The sequence below is a fragment of the Dipteris shenzhenensis genome, chromosome 4 (genome assembly GCF_047967505.1).
Source record: "Dipteris shenzhenensis isolate YYH24624 ecotype China chromosome 4, Dip_SZ_1.0, whole genome shotgun sequence".
NCBI classification, from domain to species: Eukaryota; Viridiplantae; Streptophyta; class Polypodiopsida; order Gleicheniales; family Dipteridaceae; genus Dipteris; species Dipteris shenzhenensis.
Window position 1 is genome coordinate 22,347,880 of NC_141599.1, and position 22,412 is coordinate 22,370,291.

Here is a 22,412-nt window from a genome sequence, read left to right on the forward strand (position 1 = left end):
CACCTACCATCATCCCACAATGCACAAACTTGGAAGTTACAATGCCACCTTAAGGAAGATGGGTTTCAATGCTTACCTTTAAACTTTGTAGGTGGTTTACTCACTTGCTACGAACCCACATTGACAAGCTTACAATGCCATCCTAGGGAAGATAGAACTTGATGCCTATGTACAGAGGTTGCAGTAGATGAACTCACGTACCACCATCTGATAATGCACAAAGCTAGAACTTATAATGCCATACTGGGGAAGACAAGCTTCAATGCCATCTATATTTGTGTTACCACTTCATCAAAATTTTAAATAATTCATAAGCCTATTAATAATTTTTTGGGAAAAATAATCAATGCTACACAAGTTCAAATGGATATAACACGATTGTGTGCATCTGGTGTGTGTGTGTGTGTGTGTGTGTGTGTGTCTTGTTAGGAGCAACGCAATAATGAAGCAACAATGCGAGAAGCGGAATGCATAAAATACACAATACAAAAAGTGCATAAAATGGAAGAGACGCCGATATAAGTGGTTCACCCAGCGTAGGCTAAGTCCATGGAGAAACATCCAATCTTATGTCTTTCTTATCCAGCAAGTGAAAAGATACAAGATACAAGTAGTATATCCACTACTTTTTTGCTATGTGAGCGACACCCTTATCTTACAATTTTGACCACACAACTCATAAGTAACTCATGCACCAATTTTCATGTATTTTTGGCTTTGGGGGCATGTCGCTGGCCCCCTTGGGAACTCCTCGATGATGTCCTAGGGGGGGTGTTGCCCCCCCCACCCCTTCACAGAATGGGTATAAGCACACCTGGGTCCAAAGCACAGCAACACAAAATAACCTTTGAAAAAAGATCAGGCTCCACATACAACATGTGTATGTGGAGAGAAGAGAGAGAGAGAGAGAGAGAGTGGGGGGGGGGGGCATGCACACACATACACATAGACACACCAACTTCATTAAGGTCTTGAGAATGCAAAAATGATACCAATTAAAAGTATAAATACGTGGGTTCAAGAGTGAAACTCTCTCACAGACAAAAAATAAACAATATCCTTAACCATAGGCTAGAGAATGAGAAATCGTTATCAAGAACTATCTATCTTAATGGTTGTCAATCTACTAGTATGAGGCATGAAGAGTCTCCACACTTCAAAATTGGTAATGTGAATATTTCTAAGTGCATGTTGATAATGACTTGCTTTGATGGATTAGATCCAAGTAAGGGTTGCAAAGTTGTTTGAGAACTATGGTACCCTCCTTGAATAGGATGGTTGTATGCACTAGGACATGTGGATCAAGTGATATGAATGAGGGGCTAGTCTAAAAAAAGAAAGAATATGTTGGTTTCTTTATTAACATGGACAACATTTTGTCATTGTTAAAAAGATACCATTTCAAAAGGTCCCATTGCGTCTGAGAATATGTTTTGTATCTAATAAAGTAAAAATCACCCAAAGGCAAAATCATCTAAAAATTAACATAAATACTAGGGAAATTTTTATAGTCTATTATTTTCATTTTTGGATTTTTTTATGTCTTTTGATTATACATCTAAAACTAATCAAAAAGATCTAATATGTGACATGGTAAGAGTAATTAAATAGTGCCATTTTATTATCCTCTACTAAAGAGATGTAGCTTATGTGGGATTCTCAAGAGTAAGAGCGCAAGCCCATTCTAATAAAAGGCAATGAGGAGTTTCTAATATGAAAGTAGCATTTTAATCTCTTTATATATCATACCCTAGATGAATTGCAAATTTTGACTTGCATATTTATGGCTCCATGCAAAGCAATGCACACTAGAAGCCACGCAGATGACATCCATAAAGTATCTCCTTGATTGCGTGGTCCACAACAACTCAAAGCAAGCTTCCCATTCTCAATCAAAGAGCTCGAAGATTCTTCCCAAGTTGATGCTTTCTAGTTACTAAAACCAATGCAAATCGAAGGTTGTCCTACAACATCTCCTAAAGGATGGGAGAGAGAGAGAGAGTCTACAATTCTTACATTTTCATTCTTAGAGAGTAGATTTGCAGCATACCAATACCTACACAAAATGCATAGTTACTAAGACCCCCAAATTAGTTTTTTGCAGTCGACAAACAAGCATAGAAGATTCATGCATATTCATGTGTTCTTTTTTATCTCTCGATAAATTTAGTGCTATGAGACCTCTAAAATTCCCGAAAGCTATCCATAGAGCATGGAAAAGGAAAGACCTAAAGTACTAGTAGCTTGTAAGACTTCCTAGGCAAATCTAGGGGAAACTCTTTAAGTAAAATTGTTATTATATACATAAGCCAATGTCTAGGGTATCAAGATCATATAAAATAAGAAGATGCAATCCTAGTAATGCAATACTTTCTATCCATCCATCATTATATTAAGGCCTCACATCATGCCATTGCTAATCCATATCAACAAATCCATGGTTTCTTGAAATAGTTGCAAGAATATATCATTAATACCCAAAGGATCTTGCATCATCTTTTGATGAAAGTGACTAAGTCTCAAGACTTTCTATAAGAGTATTATCATCTCATACATTAACACATGCCAATCCGTTATTGCAAGAATATACAATTGATACCCAAGGGATCTTGCATCATCTTTCGGTAAGACTAACCAACTCTTTATAGGAAGATTATCATCTTAGACACCACCTCTAAAAAATGGCGTAAGTGATAGCATATTAGCTATTAAAAAATTGTCAAAGTGACGCAAGATCAATCCACTATAGCTAGGTGCCTGGTACATATATCCTAAATGTTAAATGCATTCAATTTGCTATAGGTATGAAACAAGGATTCTCTTTTCTACTTGATGAATTAATTAGTCCTTATTTGAATTTTAGGAGCTTTTATTTAGTTTGAGAGCTCATAAGTTCATCTAGAATTAATGAAAGTTTCATATTATATCAAGGTAAGAGCTTCAAATGGAAAAAAATTAAAATGTGTCCAATGAGGCCTTTAATACTTTAGCAAAGATCTTGAATAGTACATGTATAAATACTTTAAAGCTAAAGAAGCATGGTGACCCAACTATGGTCCACATATAATGCTCACATATGTAGCTATCAGAGTATCAAAGAGAAGGGACTTTAGCTCTACTTTGTTGAAGGTTACGTGGAAACCATTAGATCACAAACATTCTATAAAGCATTCAAGCATGCACTTATAATTACAAGCTAGCACCTAGAAAATTTAAAAACCACCGGATTCTAATATGCCATTGCCTCTACCTGGTGTGAGTATTATTGTATGCATAAGATAGAAAATTCAACGAATCTATAATTGAAATATGTATGGCTCCCCTAGTGAGTGTAAAGGGCGTATTAATTAATTAGTATGTGCCCAACCCCCGTGATGAAAATTTAACGTAAGCATAGTAGCCCGATTAGAGATAAGCTTTCAACAATGAAACCTTCCATTCCGCCCGACCAAAAAATCTATCTTCTAGCAATATCTGTGGTTGCTCCCTACTCCCTTTCATTTCCTCTTGCTCCCCTCTTCCTCATTTTTCCACTCCCTCCCTGATCACTTCCTCCCTACTGCCCTTTCATTTCCTCCTACTGTCATTCGAATATTGTGTTGAGACAAGGGCCAGAAGGCTAGGATAGAGAGAGATATTGAGAGATGGGAGTTGTGCGGAGGGGGAGAGAGGGATGGAGATGAAGATAGGAGAGAGGGGGAGAAGTTGCTATGAGAGAGAGGCAGACTGAGGGGTTGAGCAAAGGGAGAGAGCTCACGAGTGAAAGGCATGAGAGGGGAGGGCAAAGAGAGCTAGCGAGAGAAGAAAATGGAAATTTAAGTGACGGCATGAAGAATGGAGGGGAGGTGAAATTTGTGGACATACCTTGCAATGGGGCTTGTCAGAATGGAGGCAAATCTGTGGGCTTGTCAGAATGGAGGGGAGGTGAGATTTATATTGGAGAGCATACCTTGGAATTAGGCTTGTCACTGAGGAGATCTAGAGTGACATAAATCCAGGCAAGGGAGAGAGTAGAGATGTGGTAATCGGAGAGGGAGGCAACAAGGAATTGAGGGGGAAGAAGTAGAATGTGTCGGTGACATCTTGGCTAGTGAGGCTCAGGAGAATTTGTTGGACACTAGGGTGGGGGGGGGGAATGTGAGCATAGGAATGGGAGCAGAGATTGGTGGAGATGAGGGGAAGGCCAATGGAGGAGGTGGCATCGTAAGGAGGGAGGAGAGCGGAGGCGGGCGAGGGTTGAGACTTAGGTTAGTTAGGTTGATCTAATAATTTGTGTGTTTAAACTATTTAATGAATTGATTCAAGCTAAGCAGCAATTAGGAGGCATAAATTGAATTGTTTAGGTGGGTGGGCATAAATTGTTTAGTTGTATAAATTGTGTATGAACTATGTAAGAACTGTTTAGGTGGGTGGGTGGCAATTAAAATTAATCATTGAAATAACCTAGTACAACTTGTAAAATATCTACCAATGAAGACTTGACACATCATTAAACCAAATAGCAAGTTCATGGATACATACATCATTTCACCATCTTATCCCCAAAAATAATTTTCATACAAACTAATAGAGCATGAACACTTCCCTTTACTTATTATTCCTGACACAAATGAGTATTAAAATCCATGTTTAGTGACATTAAGTTAAAGTGTTTCCCAACATGGCGAAACCATAGCCTATAGATTACTCTAGGAAACACTTAGATATTAGCTATAAAACAACCAATCATGATGATCTTCCCATTGGAGGGATCCATAAAGTCTCCAATGTAATGGGGGAATGGATGGACTAACTGAAGTAGATCTTTGGGGGATTAAGTGATGTTGGTGGATCAAAGTATTATAGGATTGCAAGAATTGTTCTAAATTCACACAAAGTGCAATACATAACATATAGAAAATATTTGACTATCTCTATGCTAGCAAAAAGGTTGAAAACTTGAACTTTGATGGAATGGTCTAATTTCAAATCTACAGATTGTTAGAAATCATGTGAGTGCAAATGGAGAGGAGCTCACAAGAGGGATGAAGAGATAAGGTGGTGAGCCACAGAATAGAATTGACACACAAGATCTTATTAATTATAACCTTATCAAAGGGAAGGCTAGAATGATCCACACCATAAAAGAGGGGTGACCATCCATTAAATAGGAACCAAGTCTCCACCATCACTGACCCCATCTAATCTCCACATCCACCAATCACGAAGAAGTAGATTTACACCAATCCTATTATCCCGATGTACAAATCTCAACACTCCCCCTCAATACAAAAGGGTTGGAGTATTGTAGGTGATATCAACTAAGGTACAAGCATTTATCATTTATACAAGGTTTTGGGTGGTAATTTGAAGACATGGTGTTAACACAACTCACTACATCAATGTCTCTACATATCACATACATAAATCCATATATGATGTTATAGAAAGGCCTTACCAATGTCATATGTCATGACATGGCAGTGTCTACAAGAGATATATCATGTGCATGAGCATGAAAACATAATAAGAGTCGACACATCCATCACTACAATAGTGATTTATCCAAAGAATCCCATATATCGAGACTTCCTCTAAATGACGGAGGAATCTATTATTAACATGTAGCAAAATATCAGTGTGAGCTAGCACATCTTCCTCCGAATCAAAGGCACTCTCAGGATCAGATAATCTTCCATGTGGCAATAGTCTCTTTATTAATAAGAGACTATTTGATTGAAGTTTGCCATATAAAAAGTATCTTGCCAATGGAAATATCTTGGACCATTGACGCCCAAGAAAGAAGAAAAAATTACCGCAAAAGAAAACCATCCTTTTTCAAATAATTGCCTTAAATTGTAAAAAGAATGACCTTGATCGAAGATATTGAGGTACAATATAAACTGCCAGTAAAAGACGTACAAGAACCCTATTTGTAATTGCCTAAGGCTTCAACGAATGCTGACATTATTTGGATACATAAACAATGGTCAAAAGATCAAGAGGGGCCAAAAAAATCCCAATTAACCGTATGGTTGACTTGGATGAGAACCTTAGAGAAAAAGAAATCTGATCTAAGGTTAGAAAATGTGCCACGCATCAACATAGGAGGACTCTTGAGAATCTTAGAAAGATAACATTGAAGGAAAGCTCAGAGATTCTGAGGCATCGACATATATATATATGTTTGTATGTGTTGGAGCATGAACTGAACACTTTATTCATGAAGAATCCCAATATATAGGCAAGAGAGTATACATCTTTGACATCATCAATGATCTTAGGATGGATTCCTTAGATCCTACCATCACTCCCTGATTCTCTCAATCACACCTAATAGAACCTTCTACTCTAGCACACCTACACTCGCACACTCCTAGCGTAGAACTCCTAGCCCATAGGCACACACCCATACATCAATTTGTCCTTCATTTCCCTCTACAAATTGATGACCTCATCCCTCAGCATTAGTACATGGGATGCTCCATGGCTTGCCCACCGTCATGTGGCAACACACATGGCCCCAACCTGTGACTCACTCCTAGGACTCTTGGTTTACAACTGGGAGATAGACAATGACTATGTATGAAAATACCTCCAGCAAGTCTCTTTTAAGAGCCTTCGTGAAGATGTCTGTAGCATTCTCTGTAGTCGGACAGTACACCAAGTCGACCTCTCCATTCATGATGAGCTCGCATACAAAGTGATATTGAATCTCAATGTGTTTTGTGCGAGCATGGAACACAGGGTTCTTTGTGATCGCCATGCAACTCTGATTGTCACATGATAACTGCGTAGGCTTGTTTTGCACTGCACCCATGTCCCCTAAAATCCTCCTCAATCACACTGTCTCGCAACAAGCAAAGCATGTTGATTTGTACTCGGCCTCGATAGAAGAAAAGAGCAACTATGGGTTGCTTCTTTCTGACCCATGACACAGCTCCATATCCAAGTGAGAAATGATAACCCGTCACTGATCTCTTGCTGTCCACGTCTCCTGCCCAATCCAAGTCACAGAATCCGGTCAAGATGTTGCCCTTGGTATAGGTGATGCCGTAATCAAGTGTGCCTTTGATGTATTTCAGCACCCGCATCCCTGCCCTCCAATGGTTCTCCCGGGACTTATTGAAAAACCTACTTAATACACCAGTCGCAAAGCTGATGTCTAGCCACGTGTTGCACAAGTAAATCAAGCTGCCCACAAGCCTTCTGTACTTCGCTTCCTCCACCAGTGGTGATGAATCCTCGTTTGAGAGCTTCACGTCAACCTCCATAGGGGTACCAACTGTCTTGCACTCAGCCATGCCAAATGCCTTCAATATCTCACCAGCATACTTCAGCTGTGAAATGAAGATCTGCTTCGGCTCTTGCCAAATTTCAATCCCCAAACAGAAATGCATCAGTCCGAGGTCTGTCATTTCAAACTCTTCCTAGAAAATGCTTTGTCTGCGAGATCATCTCTTCATGGTTCCCTGTTATAACAAGGTCGTCCACATAAAGGACCATGATCATACACCTGCCTCCTCTGAAGATATACAAATTTGCATCAGATGGGCTCCTCCTGAACCCGTTTTGCAAAAAGTAGCCATCAATTCGTTGATACCCTGCTCGTGGGACTTGTTTCAGCTCGTAAAGTGTCTTCTTCAGTTTACAGACTTTACCTTCTGAACCGAGGATCTCAAAACCTGGTGGTTGTTCCACGTATACCTCCTTCTTGAGATCTCTATTCAGAAAGACGAATTTTACATCCATTTGAAACACGGCCCAACTTCCTTAGGCAGCTAAAGCCAAAACACTGCGAATTGTGGTTAGTCGAGCTATGGGAGCAAAAGTATCCTGATAATCAAAACCATGTACCTGTGCGAATCCTTTTGCCATAAGCCGAGCCTTGTACTTATCCGTGCCGTCGGCGGACTTGTACTTGGTCTTGTACATCCACTGGATTCCGATTATCTTACGTTTTGGTGGTCGATCCACAAGGTCCCAAGTGTTGTTCTTCATTATGGAGCCATACTCCGACTGCATAGCCTCCATCCACCTATCATCACCTTGTGCCTCTTCAGGACACTTGGGTTCTTCAGCACGGATCACCTTTGTCATCAACGCGTAGTTGACCAAGTATTCATGCGCCCTTCTTTGCTCCTCTAATCTCTTGGACCGGCGGTATTCGGATGGTTCCTCCTCAATGGCTGGAGATTCTCTGCCGTCCAAAAGCTGCTTTATCCACTTCGAAAATGACTGTTGCCGTTGTGGTTCTGCAGGCTCTTCTTCCTCTTCTTTATCTTCAATCCTCCCAAGCACCATTGGAGGAGTTCGGTCTATTGTTGGTGGTTGTACTGGATGGATATCCTGGTCTTGGTTGTCTGAGAAGAAAGCATCCTCCTTCAATTGATGCGGCTGTTTTGAGAAGACTACATCGCGACTTACAATTACCTTCTTGGTAACAGGGTTATAGAGACGGTAACCCTTCGCCTCTTCACTGTAGCCCAAGAAAATACACTTCCGGCTCTTTGCTTCCCATTTGGTCATGTTAGCATCAGGGACATGCACAAAACAGTCACATCCAAAAACTTTGAAATGTGCAGCTAAAGGTTTCTTATCAGAAAAGGCCTGTAGTGGAGTCATCCTGTTCACAGCCTTCGTGTAGCTACGATTCAGAATGTAAACTGCACTGTTACATGCTTCAGCCCCAAAAGTCTTTGACAAATCTTTCCCTTTCATCATACTCTTGCCCATTTCACAGATGACGCGCATCTTGCGTTCTGACACTCCATTTTGCTGTGATGTATGTGACGGGGATTTCTGCCTCTTGATCCCGTGACTTTTGCAGTAACTCTCAAATTCAGTTGATGTGAACTCTCTACCTCTGTCTGATCTCAACTTCTTCACCTTCTTCCCCGTTTCTTTCTCGACCATTACATGCCATTCCTTGAACTTACTAAAAGCCTCGTCTTTAGTCTTTAGAAAGTATATCCATATCCTTCTACTGTAATCGTCGATCAGCGTCATGAAGTAGTAGGAACCACCCAAAGCTTTCGTCTCCATCTTTCCGCAGAGGTCCGTGTGAACGAGCTCTAGAGGAGCCTTTGCCCTGCTGGCCTCTTTAGGAAAGGGATGCCGATGCTGCTTGCCTATCATGCAAGCTTCACATACATCGGACAGATCTGCAATTTCTGGTAGGTCTGCAATCATTCCACTTTTATGCATCTCCTTCAAAGAACTAAGGTTTAGATGACCAAACCTCTCATGCCACAGCTTAGTGTTCTTCACATCCGCTCGAGCAATCCGCTCGAGCACTGAAAGCTGAGAGTTCGTAGATGTTGCGCCGTGTACCTTTACCAATGACCTTCCCTTAAAGATCCAAAATATGTGCGCCATTCTTATCGAAGTGAACTTTGAGGTCCCGATCCGTGATCGCAGAAATGAACAAGTTCCTCTTGATATCTGACACATAAAGAACAGTAGACAACTGTTTTACAACTCCATCTGACTTGAGAGCAATCGTACCTTTTCCTTTTGCTGGACATTTTGCATCATTTCCGACTACTACCAAGATGTCATTCCCTACCGGCTGTAGAGAGGTATACCAATCCTTGTAACTGGTCATGTGACGCAATGCACCACTGTCAATGATCCACGGTTCATCTACAGGTACATGAACTGCCTCCGTGCAAATCTCCTCAATTGCTACGAACAGCTCTACTAATACTGCCTGCGCGCTGTTGCTGGACTCTTTCTTTACTCCGTTCTCATCTGCAATCTTCTTTCGACACTCATTCTGCTTGTACCCTGCCTTGTTGCAATAGAAGCACTTGATCTTCTTCTTTCTCTTTTTATCATCAGAAGATGGATTACCAGAGTCCTTACCCTTACCTTTCTTTGATCCAGCGTAGAAAGCCGAATCTTCTCCAGTCCTCGTCTTTTGACGCATCTCCTCCTCCAAAAGCATTGCGCTAAAATCCTCAAAGTTGAGGGACGGATTTTTATTCTGTGTATTCAGCGCCGTAATAAGACCGTCGTACTTTAGTGAGAGAATCCATATGCACCTTCGTGCTAGATTCTCACTGGTGAGAGTGATGCCTATCGCAATCATCTGATCGCGCAGATTCTGCACCCTGGTGATGAACTTCTCTGTCGCTTCAGACTCAAACAGCTTCTCGTTCGCGAGATGTCTCCAGATTCTGAATCCACGTCTGATTCGTGATCTCGTACTAATTTTTCAAGACTGTCCATGCCTCCTCCGATGTGGTGACATGTTGAATTAACACCATGACAGAGTCACTTACATTGCAGACAATAGAACACAGCGCATCTGCATTTCTTGTCCACGCAAGAATCTCATCCGCAGTTGATACTATCCGTTGTGCTGCATTGACCGGATTCGATCTCGGGACCGGCTTCATGTCCACCCCAATGTCCACCCCAATAGCAGTATCCCAAAGCTCGTATGCGCTTCGAATGGTCATCTTGAACTTTCAGAGTGGATAGTTAAAGCCGTCCAACTTTTCGCTTTCACCAATCGGTGGGATTCGCAGTTTTACGGACTGGACCATCTTTCAGAAATCTGCTCGGAAACAGAGTCTAGGCTCTGATACCATGTAGGAAAACAATACAACGTCTGTGCTCAACAGATGATAGGATCTCAAACGCAAGAGAAAACAGATAGTATGGAGAATCAAAAATTTGATTATTGTAGAATTGATACAATAGATGGCATTGCCTCCCAACCGTGCGCTCCTGTGAAAGAAGCTTCGATGGCATGCTGAAAACAGTAGAAGGCGGAGGCTAGATGCTAAGGAATCAGGATTGCTGTAGCCAGTGATGAAATGAGCTTCACGGGCTTGCTCTTGTATAGCCACCACAAGTGATCGGCTAGAGCCAATTGGGTGACCGACCCAGTCCGCTCAAAACGATCGACTGGGGATCGGTCCCGAAATAGACCACCGACCACATGATAGAACTAGCGCGCAAAATAGAGCAACTAACCTACGGTTACAGTTCGGTCCAGAGCCATCTGAAATCATCTTAGGCTCCAAACGAATCCCGCAACTTGAGTGGGATGTCATGAGAAATACTCCGTCTACCCTCAGTGCGGTTAGTCATGGGATGCATTCCCGCACTTGCATGTAGCCTAGTTGACGGTGTGCCAACTCTATCTGAAGCCGTCCAACCATCAGGCCACACATGGCCTCCATCTGGTGTCCAAACCAGGTCCTACCGGATAACCGAGCTACTCAAATGCCTTCTCCTAGGCTTACAAGTAGAGTTAGCTGGTTCCTGCGTAGTTACACGAGAGTGGAGCATTGATATCTAACACTAAGTAGGAACCAAGCCTCCATCATCACCTAATCAAAATTCTATCCCATATTCACATTTGTCAATTACGCGAAAGTAGATTTACACTTCTATCACCTGGATGTTCAAATCTCAATACTTATCCCCTTGTTAATCTCTCTCCATACTCTCGAATGCAAAAACACCTTATATTTTCGTCACTAAACAACCAATCATGATGGCCCTCTCATTGGAGGGGTTCACCCCATTGATGGGAGAAATGAGTGGTACTAACTTCATAATGATGGCTTGAAGCATTAATTCAATTCCATAGCAATCTTTGATATATTCTCCATTATATAATTGTAGATAATCATCTATTGATAACACAAAATGAGAAAAAGGATACCTCAATGGAAAAAATGTGTGAAGAAGATAGCTTTGACATCAAAGGAATGGAGATAATCTATGATTAACATATTGATATAATTTATATGTCATGAAATTTTACTTGTAATAATATTATATACTACATATTAATACATGTAGTTTTGTACACCATAATTACATAAGACATCCACCTTGCATTCAATCACATTGCTTTTTGTAACCTAGACGACCTTGTACACTACTCGAACATAGCCACCATAAAATTGTAATGACATAAGACATTTCAACATTGGTTGATTGAATATATCATCTACATTTGCTATGTGTGAATAATCTATTTACAGTCTCTTTCAAGTAGTTTGCTGGCCAGAATCATTGTGTAGCGACCCTCACTAAACAGTAAATCGCATAATGATATTTGCAATGTGTGACAAATGAATCAAGAAGCATGAATAAAGGGAATATCAATTTTCATCCGAGAGGATTTACAAAGCTGTTTCAAGTAGTTTGCTGGCCAGAATCATTGGCTTGAGTTTGCTGGCCAGAATCATTGTGTAGCGACCCTCACTAAACAGTAAATCGCATAATGATATTTGCAATGTGTGACAAATGAATCAAGAAGCATGAATAAAGGGAATATCAATTTTCATCCGAGAGGATTTACAAAGCTGGGGCAACATTTCAGGAGGGAGTCCTCCAAAACCTTATTCATCAATATAATTCACTTTACTTTTTCAACAAATTTGAACTAGTCACAAGCAGTAAGTGTAAGAGAGGAAGAGCTGTTACAGGTTCCGCACAACCGAGCTCTTGGCCTCCTATTTTGTAAGCTTTACCTTTTCTTGATCCCGTTTCTCTTGCAAAATTATGGTGACAAAAATATATGAATGCAAATGCACGAATTGCCAACATTAAATATATGAATGCAAATGCACGAATTGCCAACATTAAATGAGTGGAACCCTTTTATTCATTCTGCCCTCATGCAAAGATCAATCAAGCTAATACATTGCTCAGGGCTGCAACCCATGTAATATTACATTTCCCTTTTAGTAATATAGAAGAGCATAGCCTTTCTAAGAGCCTCATTTTACATTCTAAACTCGCTCCTTTGAGCCCTCTTTCAAAGTATCCTAAACCTAATTGAAAAAATAAGGCGCTTGCAAGACCTCCTGCAAATCAAAATCACCTCGATTTGGAACAGGGGGGAATCTCGCTTCTGGAAAATCCTTTTCAAAACCTTTCAGCAACTGTTGCATCAAAAACATTCTTAGAAAAAGGGCCAAGCCATTGAATAGGTTACTTGAAAGCAAGTGTGCAAGTGAGAGTGAACATAAATGCCAGAAAGAAAAGGAGGTTGAGCCTGATTCCTTCAGATTAAAAAAAGGGGCAAGCCTGATTCCTTCCAATAAAATCGTCTTACACAGGAAACAGACTTAAGCGGGAAACGAGTGAAAACCAAAAGTTAGGAATGACGAAACGTTAATGAACTAGTCAATTCTAATGAACAAGTTGCTATATGAGATTCCCGACCTCACGCCATTTCAAATATACACCTGAAGGAAGAGAGAGCAAGAAGAAACTCGACGACCTTTTCAACTCTAAAGAACAATCTGCTGTATGACTTCTAGACGTCTCATAGAAAGTAAGGCAAATATTTAAAACATCAGCACTAGAGGAAGGAGAGTAAAACAAAGGACAACATTCTCAAACTCCATAAACAATAGACAGGAAGAAATCTTCAGGAATTAATCAAAGATATATATCTTTGCACACCCACAATCCACATCTACAAGAACTGCGGTAGTATTTCAGATACCACTGCTTTACGCAATTGGGAGAAGACATTACAAAACATTCAGAAGAAAGCACAATCATCATAAAGGAGACTTCGATGCCCCAACAGAAGCCCAGCAGGCACTAATAACAGAGGAAGGCAAAGACCCATGTTGGATGGATGAATTGATGAGAACAACAAAGAAAGGAATGGGTGGAAGAACACCTCAAAGGATGACACACATGGACAAGCATTTTGTGGGTGTTTCGGTTACAAATGTGTGATAGTACACATTGATTCAATGACACACAAACAAACATGCAAGACTCCACAAGGGTCTAACATGGTTCATTAACTCATAATCAGCCTATAAGCAACACACATTGTGGACAATTTTATATTGAGGAGACTCTGGAATCCAACCACCATGAAATATTTAAAATTAAAAGAGGAGAGTCCAAAATTCGGCATAACACAAGTGCAGAAAAAACAAGAAACCAGCAAGAGAACAAAATTACAAAATAATGATACGAACAAAGAAACAGGTTTATTAAGGACAAACAGTTTGAACAATTCAAGGAGCCAAAGAGAAACCCAAGAAGTTATTCAAGAAGCTGCATGCAAAAATTTTAACAAAGTAAAAGCCTATCATTATAGATGCAAACAATGAGGGCCTGACAAAATTAGAAAATGGAAAGGCCCCTGACCTCTACAGGGCCCCTTTCGCCAAAAAGTTGAAATGGGAAGGGGATAAACCAAAGAAAGGCTAACACTCATAGAAAACAGGCATTGGAGGAAGATTTTCCCAAAGCGTGACAAATCAGTAAAATAGTCCCAATTTTCAAAGGGAACCGATGCCAAAAACCTTGCAGTTATTGCAAATAGTTATAGTCAAAACTCATAGTTGCGATAGATGCATTGGAAATTGAAACAGCAGGCATCATAATACTTGAATCTGATTGTTGTAAGCAATGTGAGATTGGGAGTCCTCTCTGCCTCACACTTTTCGTGATCATTTTCCCTTTTCCTCTTGTTCCCTGGCCTAGATTTACCTTTGAGGAAGTTTCATCACATCCTTCTTCCTAGCTGTTTTGAGTTTTGCCTCCTAGAGGAGAGAATTAGCAAAAAATAACCTCAATTTCATGAACTTACACATGGGTTTTTTGGGGACAAGAAAGATGCAAAGAGCTATGGAACATTATGATACACAGCTCCATGGCCAACCTCTATGGAAATAGCTGTTTTCTAGAATATATAAAGCCATTGAGAAGGAGCTAATCAGGGGCAAATAACCTCCACTTCATGAACTTAGAGAACGGGTTTTTTGGGGACAACAAAGATGCAAAGAACCATACCATTATGAATGCAGCTCCATGGCCAACCTCTATGGAGCTAAGGGCAACAACAAGGCACTGAATTGCTGTTTTCTAGAATTCATGAAACCATAATACACCATTGGAACCATTGAAACCGGCCTCCGGGAAATCCAAAGGGCAGTGAACAGATAACAACCAGCGAATACTTAACTTTCAGCCATAAAGAAAAATATCCACGACACCAAAAACAATTCCAAAGCCATTATAGAAATTTGCGTACCCATGACACCGTACACGATGCCTGGCAAGCAACTATGGGAAAGAATGGGAAGCTAAAAGTACCTCCTCAATTGATCTCTCTCTCTCTCTCTCTCTCTCTCTCTCTCTCTCTGTGGCAGTGCTTCATCGACACAGTTTCACGTACCAACGCGAGGCCTGTAGAGATTGTGCAATCCTCTACCCATATCTCGGAGTAGTTTTCTTGGGCCCTATCTTTAGGATGGTCCACACAGCCAGACCACGACTCACACGCGCCCTAGCTCGAGGGTTTAGGGTTTTAGGACTAGAGCAACATGGCTTTTAGGCACACTTTCAAGACCCTCAATTGAAGGGATGGCTTTTTGATACACTTGTGAGACCAACAGCCATGTATGCAGCACCCTTTTGAGGGGGCTGACAAGAAGAGGTTTCAGAAACTGGAAGTGATTATGGGTTCACGGAAAATAAGAAGTAAGCTCTCGGTCCCTCATTAGATTATACAGACAGGGTCCGCCATGACACCTCTCCAGATTGATGCTAATGTTCAGACCGTGACATATATCCATAAGGTTTGGGATCTGCCTAGCTGGAGATTGCAAAGCCCAAACTGGAGATTACAGAGATTGGCAATAGAGTCATCGCGATGACGGCTTGCAGAGAGTGGGGTCAGCACATCTTGGTATGCATGTGTCTTTAGATGGTTTGATAGCGAACGGATCCACATGAGTCGACTCCTGCCCTTTTGGTACAGCTTTGATGCCCCGTTCTTCCTGATCCCACGAGATGAGATCAACCGTACCATACGGTTGGATCTATTACAGCTCTACACAACACAGACTTGGGGAGGGGACCAGGAGTTGCCCACCAAGATCCAATTCTATCGCAACCACTTCCTTAGGATATTAAAGGACGGATTGGCAATCAGACCATCATACATGAGAACAAACGTGTCTCACATTCGTTGAGGATTGCCATCAGATAGATGAGAGTCTCATCCCAGTAGTTGGGGATAGAAGAAGATATAGTTGTTAGCATACCGAGGGAGCATCAGATATGCATACTCTGCATATTAGGGGAGGTGGAGACGGAGGAGCATTCTCTATGCATATGTTCAGCATACTATTGAGATTCAAGGGCGGTACCACTGCCTCTAAATGAGGGACTTAGCTTTGGACCTCTCTCACTTGATCCACTCCCGAGACTAGGTCTGTGTCGGTCTTTTTATCTGATGGAGATGCGATGACATAGAGAGACCCTTTTGAGATGGATCAAATAGCTTGCACCAACAATCCTATCCGGGCCTGAGATAGATGCAACCCAAAGACATGTCACAAATTTTATGCCTTTGAGTCGGCCCCAAGACGCAACAGAGTGGAGGAGGAGATTGATGATACGAGGGCAGAGTGGGCTAGTGAGAGGAGACAACATAGAGCAGGAGAGCAGAGAGTGGCTAGACCATGCACCATGGAGGTCCGGTGAGGTGAGCACCAAAGTTAAGGGGTCACTCTTGCCACGGCTCATCGGATACAGAAGTCTTGAAAACCATGCCCTCCCCTACCATTGCACGAGACGACACGACAGACGTAGCTCCAAGATATCCTCACACTGGTCTGTGTCGGTCTTTATCTGATGGAGAGGCGACGACATAGAGAGACCCTTTTGAGACAGATCAAACAACTTGCATCGATAGTCCTACCCGAGCCAGAGATAGATGCAACCAAGAGACATGTCACAAATTTTATGCCTTTGAGTCCGCCTGGGGATGTAACAGAGTGGAGGAGAAGATGGATGATATGAGGATAGAGTGGGCTAGTGGGAGGAGACAACATAGAGAGGGAGAGCAGAGTGCGCCTAAACCACGCACCATGGAGGCCCGGCAAGGTGAGTGCCACAATCGAGGGGTTCACTCTTGGCATGACCTAACAAATACATAAGTCTTGAAAACCACGCCCTCCCCCGCCGTTGCGCGAGACGACACGACAGACGTAGCTCCGAGATATCCTCGCATCTCACAGGAGAGCCACCATGGCACCAAGATATGCCTTCTGAGTAGTTTGAGTATTTTTTAGTTATGATTTTCTTGGAGTTGTCAGCAAGGGTCTTAGCAAACCCCTTGCCTCAGCCCATAGCGTCTTGTATGAATTACCTCATGATTATACTTTGTCTCATAGGCCCGCGAGGCCTCCCGAAGACGTTAATGCATAGAGAGACTTGACAGTCAACCTTGGAAAGACCAAGGTTATGGTCTTCAACACCTCACGCGCAGTGCTCCGCCGACTCACCTCCACTTATCGTGGCGAGCCAATGGAGATAGTGCAGTCCTATACATATTTGGGAGCAATCTTCACACGACCCATTTTCATGATGACCCATGCAGCCCAAGCACGACTCTGGACCACAAGATATTGAGGCTGACTGGGCACAACGATGTTTTGGTTTTGGGAGAGTTCCCTTCTCTCATTTCCTTTGTCAGATTGGTGCCTTTGCCTTGCATTTTTTACACTATGGCTAGCAACAAAAATGATCTTTTTGGGATGCTTGGGACTGATGACAAGCTTGATGGCACCAATTACCCCATGTGGTCATACATGATGGGGCATGTTTTGGTTGCCAAGAATCTATGGCACATTGTTTCAAGTTCTAAGGCCAGACCTACACGTAATGCAGCTGCTAGTGCTCCACCTTCTGCCTCTAGTACTACTTCAAGTGATGGGTCTTCAGGTGATGGTTCTAATGCTTCTTCTAGAGCAACTGCATCTACTACTATAGGTACTTTGCCTCCTACATAGGAGCAAATTCAGTGGGATGGTCAAGATGCCAACAAGGCCACCATCCCCCACGTGTAGTCCCTCTGAAGGCTCTGCATGCTAGTCATAATCTTGAGGGCTCCCATCCAGATCCTCACTGCACTACGACATCTCCAGAGGCAGTGAGGGATCGTCTCCAAAAATCCAGCAGAGCAGCAGTGACACTGACACTCCACCCGCATCTACTCCAACCACGGGTCTATGGGCAAGCCTCCAAGGATGGCCAACCAAAAGAAGTAGGAGATCTTCCTTGGCCGCAGATTGGACCACAGAAGCGTCCAAAACCTGGAACGGACCTCCTGGGGCACCCTCTGGGCCACCCAATGCCTCTCCCTCGAAGGGGTCAAAGTCGAAGAGTCCATCCGAAGCCTCCTGCCAATCCGACTGGTATAGGAAAAAAAAGGCACCTCGCCACCTGCTCAGCAAGGCCGATCCTGGAAAGCCAAAACAAACTCTCCCGAATCCCACTGGACCTCCCTCAGGGGCCTACCTTCCCAAACCCAAAGACGCCATCCGGGGGCATCCTGCTCTAGGATGCTAGGAGGATCAATGTGCCACTCCTTCCCCAATCAGCCCACCACTCTGACCATTTGCCAATGAATCCCATCCAAACTCTCGTCCATCTCTAGTGAGTGCCTGAAGTAGGCTCCCCGCCCCTACACGGAAGTTTTGTTACACTAAAAAGACTATTGCTTTCTCTATCTTTTTTTCCTAGTACTTATTTACACTGTCATGACAAGAGAAATCACTAATCCGTGATTATTAGATATTGAAAACATTATTATATATTATACGCCAATGGTGTAACATGTATATGTATTTATGATGGACACCGACCGATTTGTTATGGCGGTGGATCATCTGAGTAGATAGGACTAGTCAGGCAGGAGCCACTGCTTCAGAGGGCATCGAATTTGGACATGTGATACTTATTCTATTAATATAAATGTGCACATACGTGTTTAGGTCCTAGGGGCAATAGGAAGCGAAGGGTGCATTAAGGTGCATTGAATGGTAGATGCATGGGTCATAGGCTAAGGGTAGGTATAAATGGAAAGATGGAACTTGTGTGATCTCAAGGGCCATTAATGAAAGGGCATCACCCTTTCATTGTGAATCTCACGTAGCATTCTTCATTCACCTTGCATTCATCCGCCATCTCTCTCCCACCTTACATGTAGGTCGAATTAGAAACAAGTACTCTCATGAGGGCGCTCTTCCCAATTGGAGAACCAATTGGTATTCAAATTCTGCATACATTGCACACATTTGCATTCTCGAAAAGTCTGGTTCTTCACATACACATTGTGAGATAATTTGTCTCATAGGCTATTTTTGTCTTCCAAAGAGGTTTATAGACTCTTCTTGCTTTTTATAAATAGGCTCCCTTTCAAGGTTTCTACCTTAATAGAATACTTATTTCCTCTTTTCTCTCTCCGCTACCTTCCTGTCTTCTACCCTCTCACCTATTAAATCTCTTTCTATCCCTAAATCTTTCAACTCACCTCATTAATAGCTTTCATTTTACTAAAAGTGTAATTAAGAACACATAATGTCAAAATTCTCACATTTTCTAGAATAGGTTGATTGTATAGCTCGACAAACTTCACCCGTAGAATTGTATTCAAATTTTCCACATCTCCAGCATGCGTCCAAAATGAATCATGCACACCTGTCAAAATAGAATCAATATGTTTTCAAGCTGAAACTCGTATAATCTCCGCAAAGAGTTAACCTCTTAAAATTAAAGTCATAAAGACAAATGCATTTCTGCAGCATTGAAATCGAAAGCCTACTCACTCACACCACACAGAGACACACACACATATCCACCCACACCCACCTTTGTAAGACTCTAATATTAATCTCAGTCCAAATTTCTATCTATCTGTGTGTGCTCATGCATGCGCAGGTATACATACATACGCGCGTACGTGTGTGTGCGCGCGTGTGCATATGCACGTGTACATATATTTTGGAAATGGAAGCGAGAGAACAAGAGAATGGAGCTGAACAAGATGACCTAGAGTTGCAGCAACAAGAATAAACTAGGGTAGTCATAAAGACAAAACCCTAGGATGGACCCTAAATGGTGACTAACTCACCCACAAACTCAATCTCACTTAGGTTGAGGGGGGGACGTTTAAAAGGAAAAGAGTGCCCCTAACCCTTAATTAGAAACTATGAATATTTCTAACACCCCCTGCAGAGACAATGTACAATGTAAACATCAATCACAAACGGATATAAGTTCAAATGTCACAAACGGATATAAATTCAAACCTTTGTGGAAAGCCTCAAATTTGGACGAGGTAATGCTTTGGTGGAAAGATTCACACATTCTATTATGTAAGGTAGAAGACCAAGCTGATATCCCATGCATGTAGCTGCTCCCTGATGTGAACATGAAACATAAGATACCGTGCCACAGCGATGGCACTCTAACTGCCACTGAAAATTGGAGTAGGGTCCTCCAATGATGCATTAAAATCAGCCAGCGGCCACCTCAACTAAACACACTCGACTGTGGTTGTGAAAGCTGCCCTATGCTCAGCTTCACAAGATGAGGTAGCAAACCAAGAGAGTAACCTTGCAAGTATCAAGACGCACGCTTCACAACCTGCCAATGTCAAGTCTTAGGGCTGTGCATAAATCTGCTCAGCTAGGACACTGAATACTAAATATCAGGCCGCACCTTACACAAGTAAATGAGGCATCCCATAGCCTAGCTGTAAATAGTGGTATCAACGGTTCACTAGTATCATGAATGGACAATATAAAACCTGGCCCCATAAGAGTGGAAATTGAACCATTCCAATAGTTTCCCAATATATTTGGACTGCAATAACCCAATGCCTCTGTCATCTTGCAGAAATTGAATGCCCAAATGAAGAAACCCCAAATCAAACAATTCAAATGTCCGCCGCATTTTTTGCAAAAATTGTGTCAGTGACCGTCTGGACATATAGGACCATAACAAGCAAATTCCCCTTTCTTTCTTGACATAGGGATGCTCTTATGCAGACTATTCGGCATTCCCTTGCTGGTCAAAAAGGCATCAATTTCGGCATAAATCAATGGACTGAGTAGCATAGACCACACCTAAAGGTCCCCGTTTAAGAATGCAGTTTTAATGTCCAATTGATGGACATTCCATCCATAAAATGCAGCTAATGCAACCACACATCTGATTGAGGTCATATTGGAAGTGGGGGAAAAAGTCTCATCATAATCTTGCCTTCCTTCTATTCATAGCCCTTTGCAACAAGATGGGCTTTGTACCTGTCTATAGAAGCTTGGAAGTGGGGGAAAAAGTCTCATCATAATCTATGCCTTCCTTCTATTCATAGCCCTTTGCAACAAGATGGGCTTTGTACCTGTCTATAGAAGCATCTGCTTTGTGTTTCACCTTGTACACCCACTTAGTTCCAATTGCTTTCTTGCCGGCAAACAATTCCATCAGCTCCCAAGTATGGTTTTTATGTATGTGTACAAGACCTTGATTTGGCTCAACACGTCATGCCCATTCAAATATGATAAGTGTGGTTATCTTTATGATGCACTCTTTTTACTGTTATGCATTACAATAAACTGAGTGTCAATCTTACCCAACCAATGCCTCGATTGATAGAACAAAACAACACTTGATTGATCACTCTTACCCACCTAGGGCCTAGGGGATTGAGATTAATTTAATCAAACACTGCATCTGGCAATTCCATCCCGTTGGGGGAACAACTTCAACAGATTTTAATGCAATGGCCAACCAAGGCGGAGCTTCTAGTAAAGGCTGTGGGACAAAGAGTGTACTTGTAGTAGTGGTTTTGCTCAGCAGATCTTTGTTGCAGACTTCGCCAGCAGTGATTTTCCAGTAAGAATAATTACACAGGCTCTGTCAACAGAGGTTTTGTGTAGAAACTCTGTCTGAGGATTATCATCAGCAAAGATGAGGTTGAAAAACGTCTCTAATAGCAGTAGGAAAGGAATGGAAGGAAGGGAACAGGAAAGCAAGATCATCAGGCTATGCAAGAGGAGGAAAATAGCCTAGAATGAATCGCAACTGAAGGGCTGGCATAGTCTTTCTGATCAGAAAGAGAAACGGGGCCACAATGGAGCTGCTGGTCTGCAGATCACTGGAACCCAGCAGCAGATTGCTGGAACAGGGTGCAACCTGGAGTACAGCGTTGAGAGGGACTTTTTCATTCCACAGAAGTTCGCAAACTGCAGCAGGGTGGAGAGGGTTCAGTAGAGCTAGAGAAGCTTCACATGGGAATGAAGTAGAGGGAGCAGCAGCGTTGCAGCAAGGAAGAGGCGAGAATGAGAGTGTCTTTTGTAGGAGAGGAGGCGAGGGGACGGAGAGGTAGGGCCTCAAATACTTGTCGCGCAGCAGGAATTTGTTGTAGTTCCAATGTCCTCTTTTTGTAAGGTTCTTACAATCTATCAAACCTTTGATCTCAAAGAAAATGTATTTGAAATTGCACCTTCTATTGCCCCTTTGGAGTAAAATCTTCACCTTCTCAAGCCCTTCGTCATAGTACCCGCATCTTCAAAAAGCTGAGCTTGATTTCATTCTATTTACCAAAAATACTGATAGAGTAAATTAAAGGTACA

At 42.0% G+C, this 22,412-nt stretch overlaps 1 protein-coding gene across 1 annotated transcript in view; it reads right to left on the minus strand.

The window, feature by feature from the left end:
- Nucleotides 1-12,562: 12,562 nt before the first annotated feature.
- Nucleotides 12,563-22,412, minus strand: part of LOC147902604 (DNA-directed RNA polymerase 1B, mitochondrial-like) — a 65,465-nt gene continuing 55,615 nt past the window's right edge. Inside the window, exons 18-19 of the mRNA XM_087373644.1 lie at nt 19,370-19,473; nt 12,563-12,893 (exon numbers count right to left, since the gene is read on the minus strand). Of these exons, the coding sequence (XP_087229770.1) occupies nt 12,783-12,893; nt 19,370-19,473 (215 nt within the window). The 3' untranslated portion in view covers nt 12,563-12,782. The remainder of the gene's footprint in view (nt 12,894-19,369; nt 19,474-22,412) is intronic.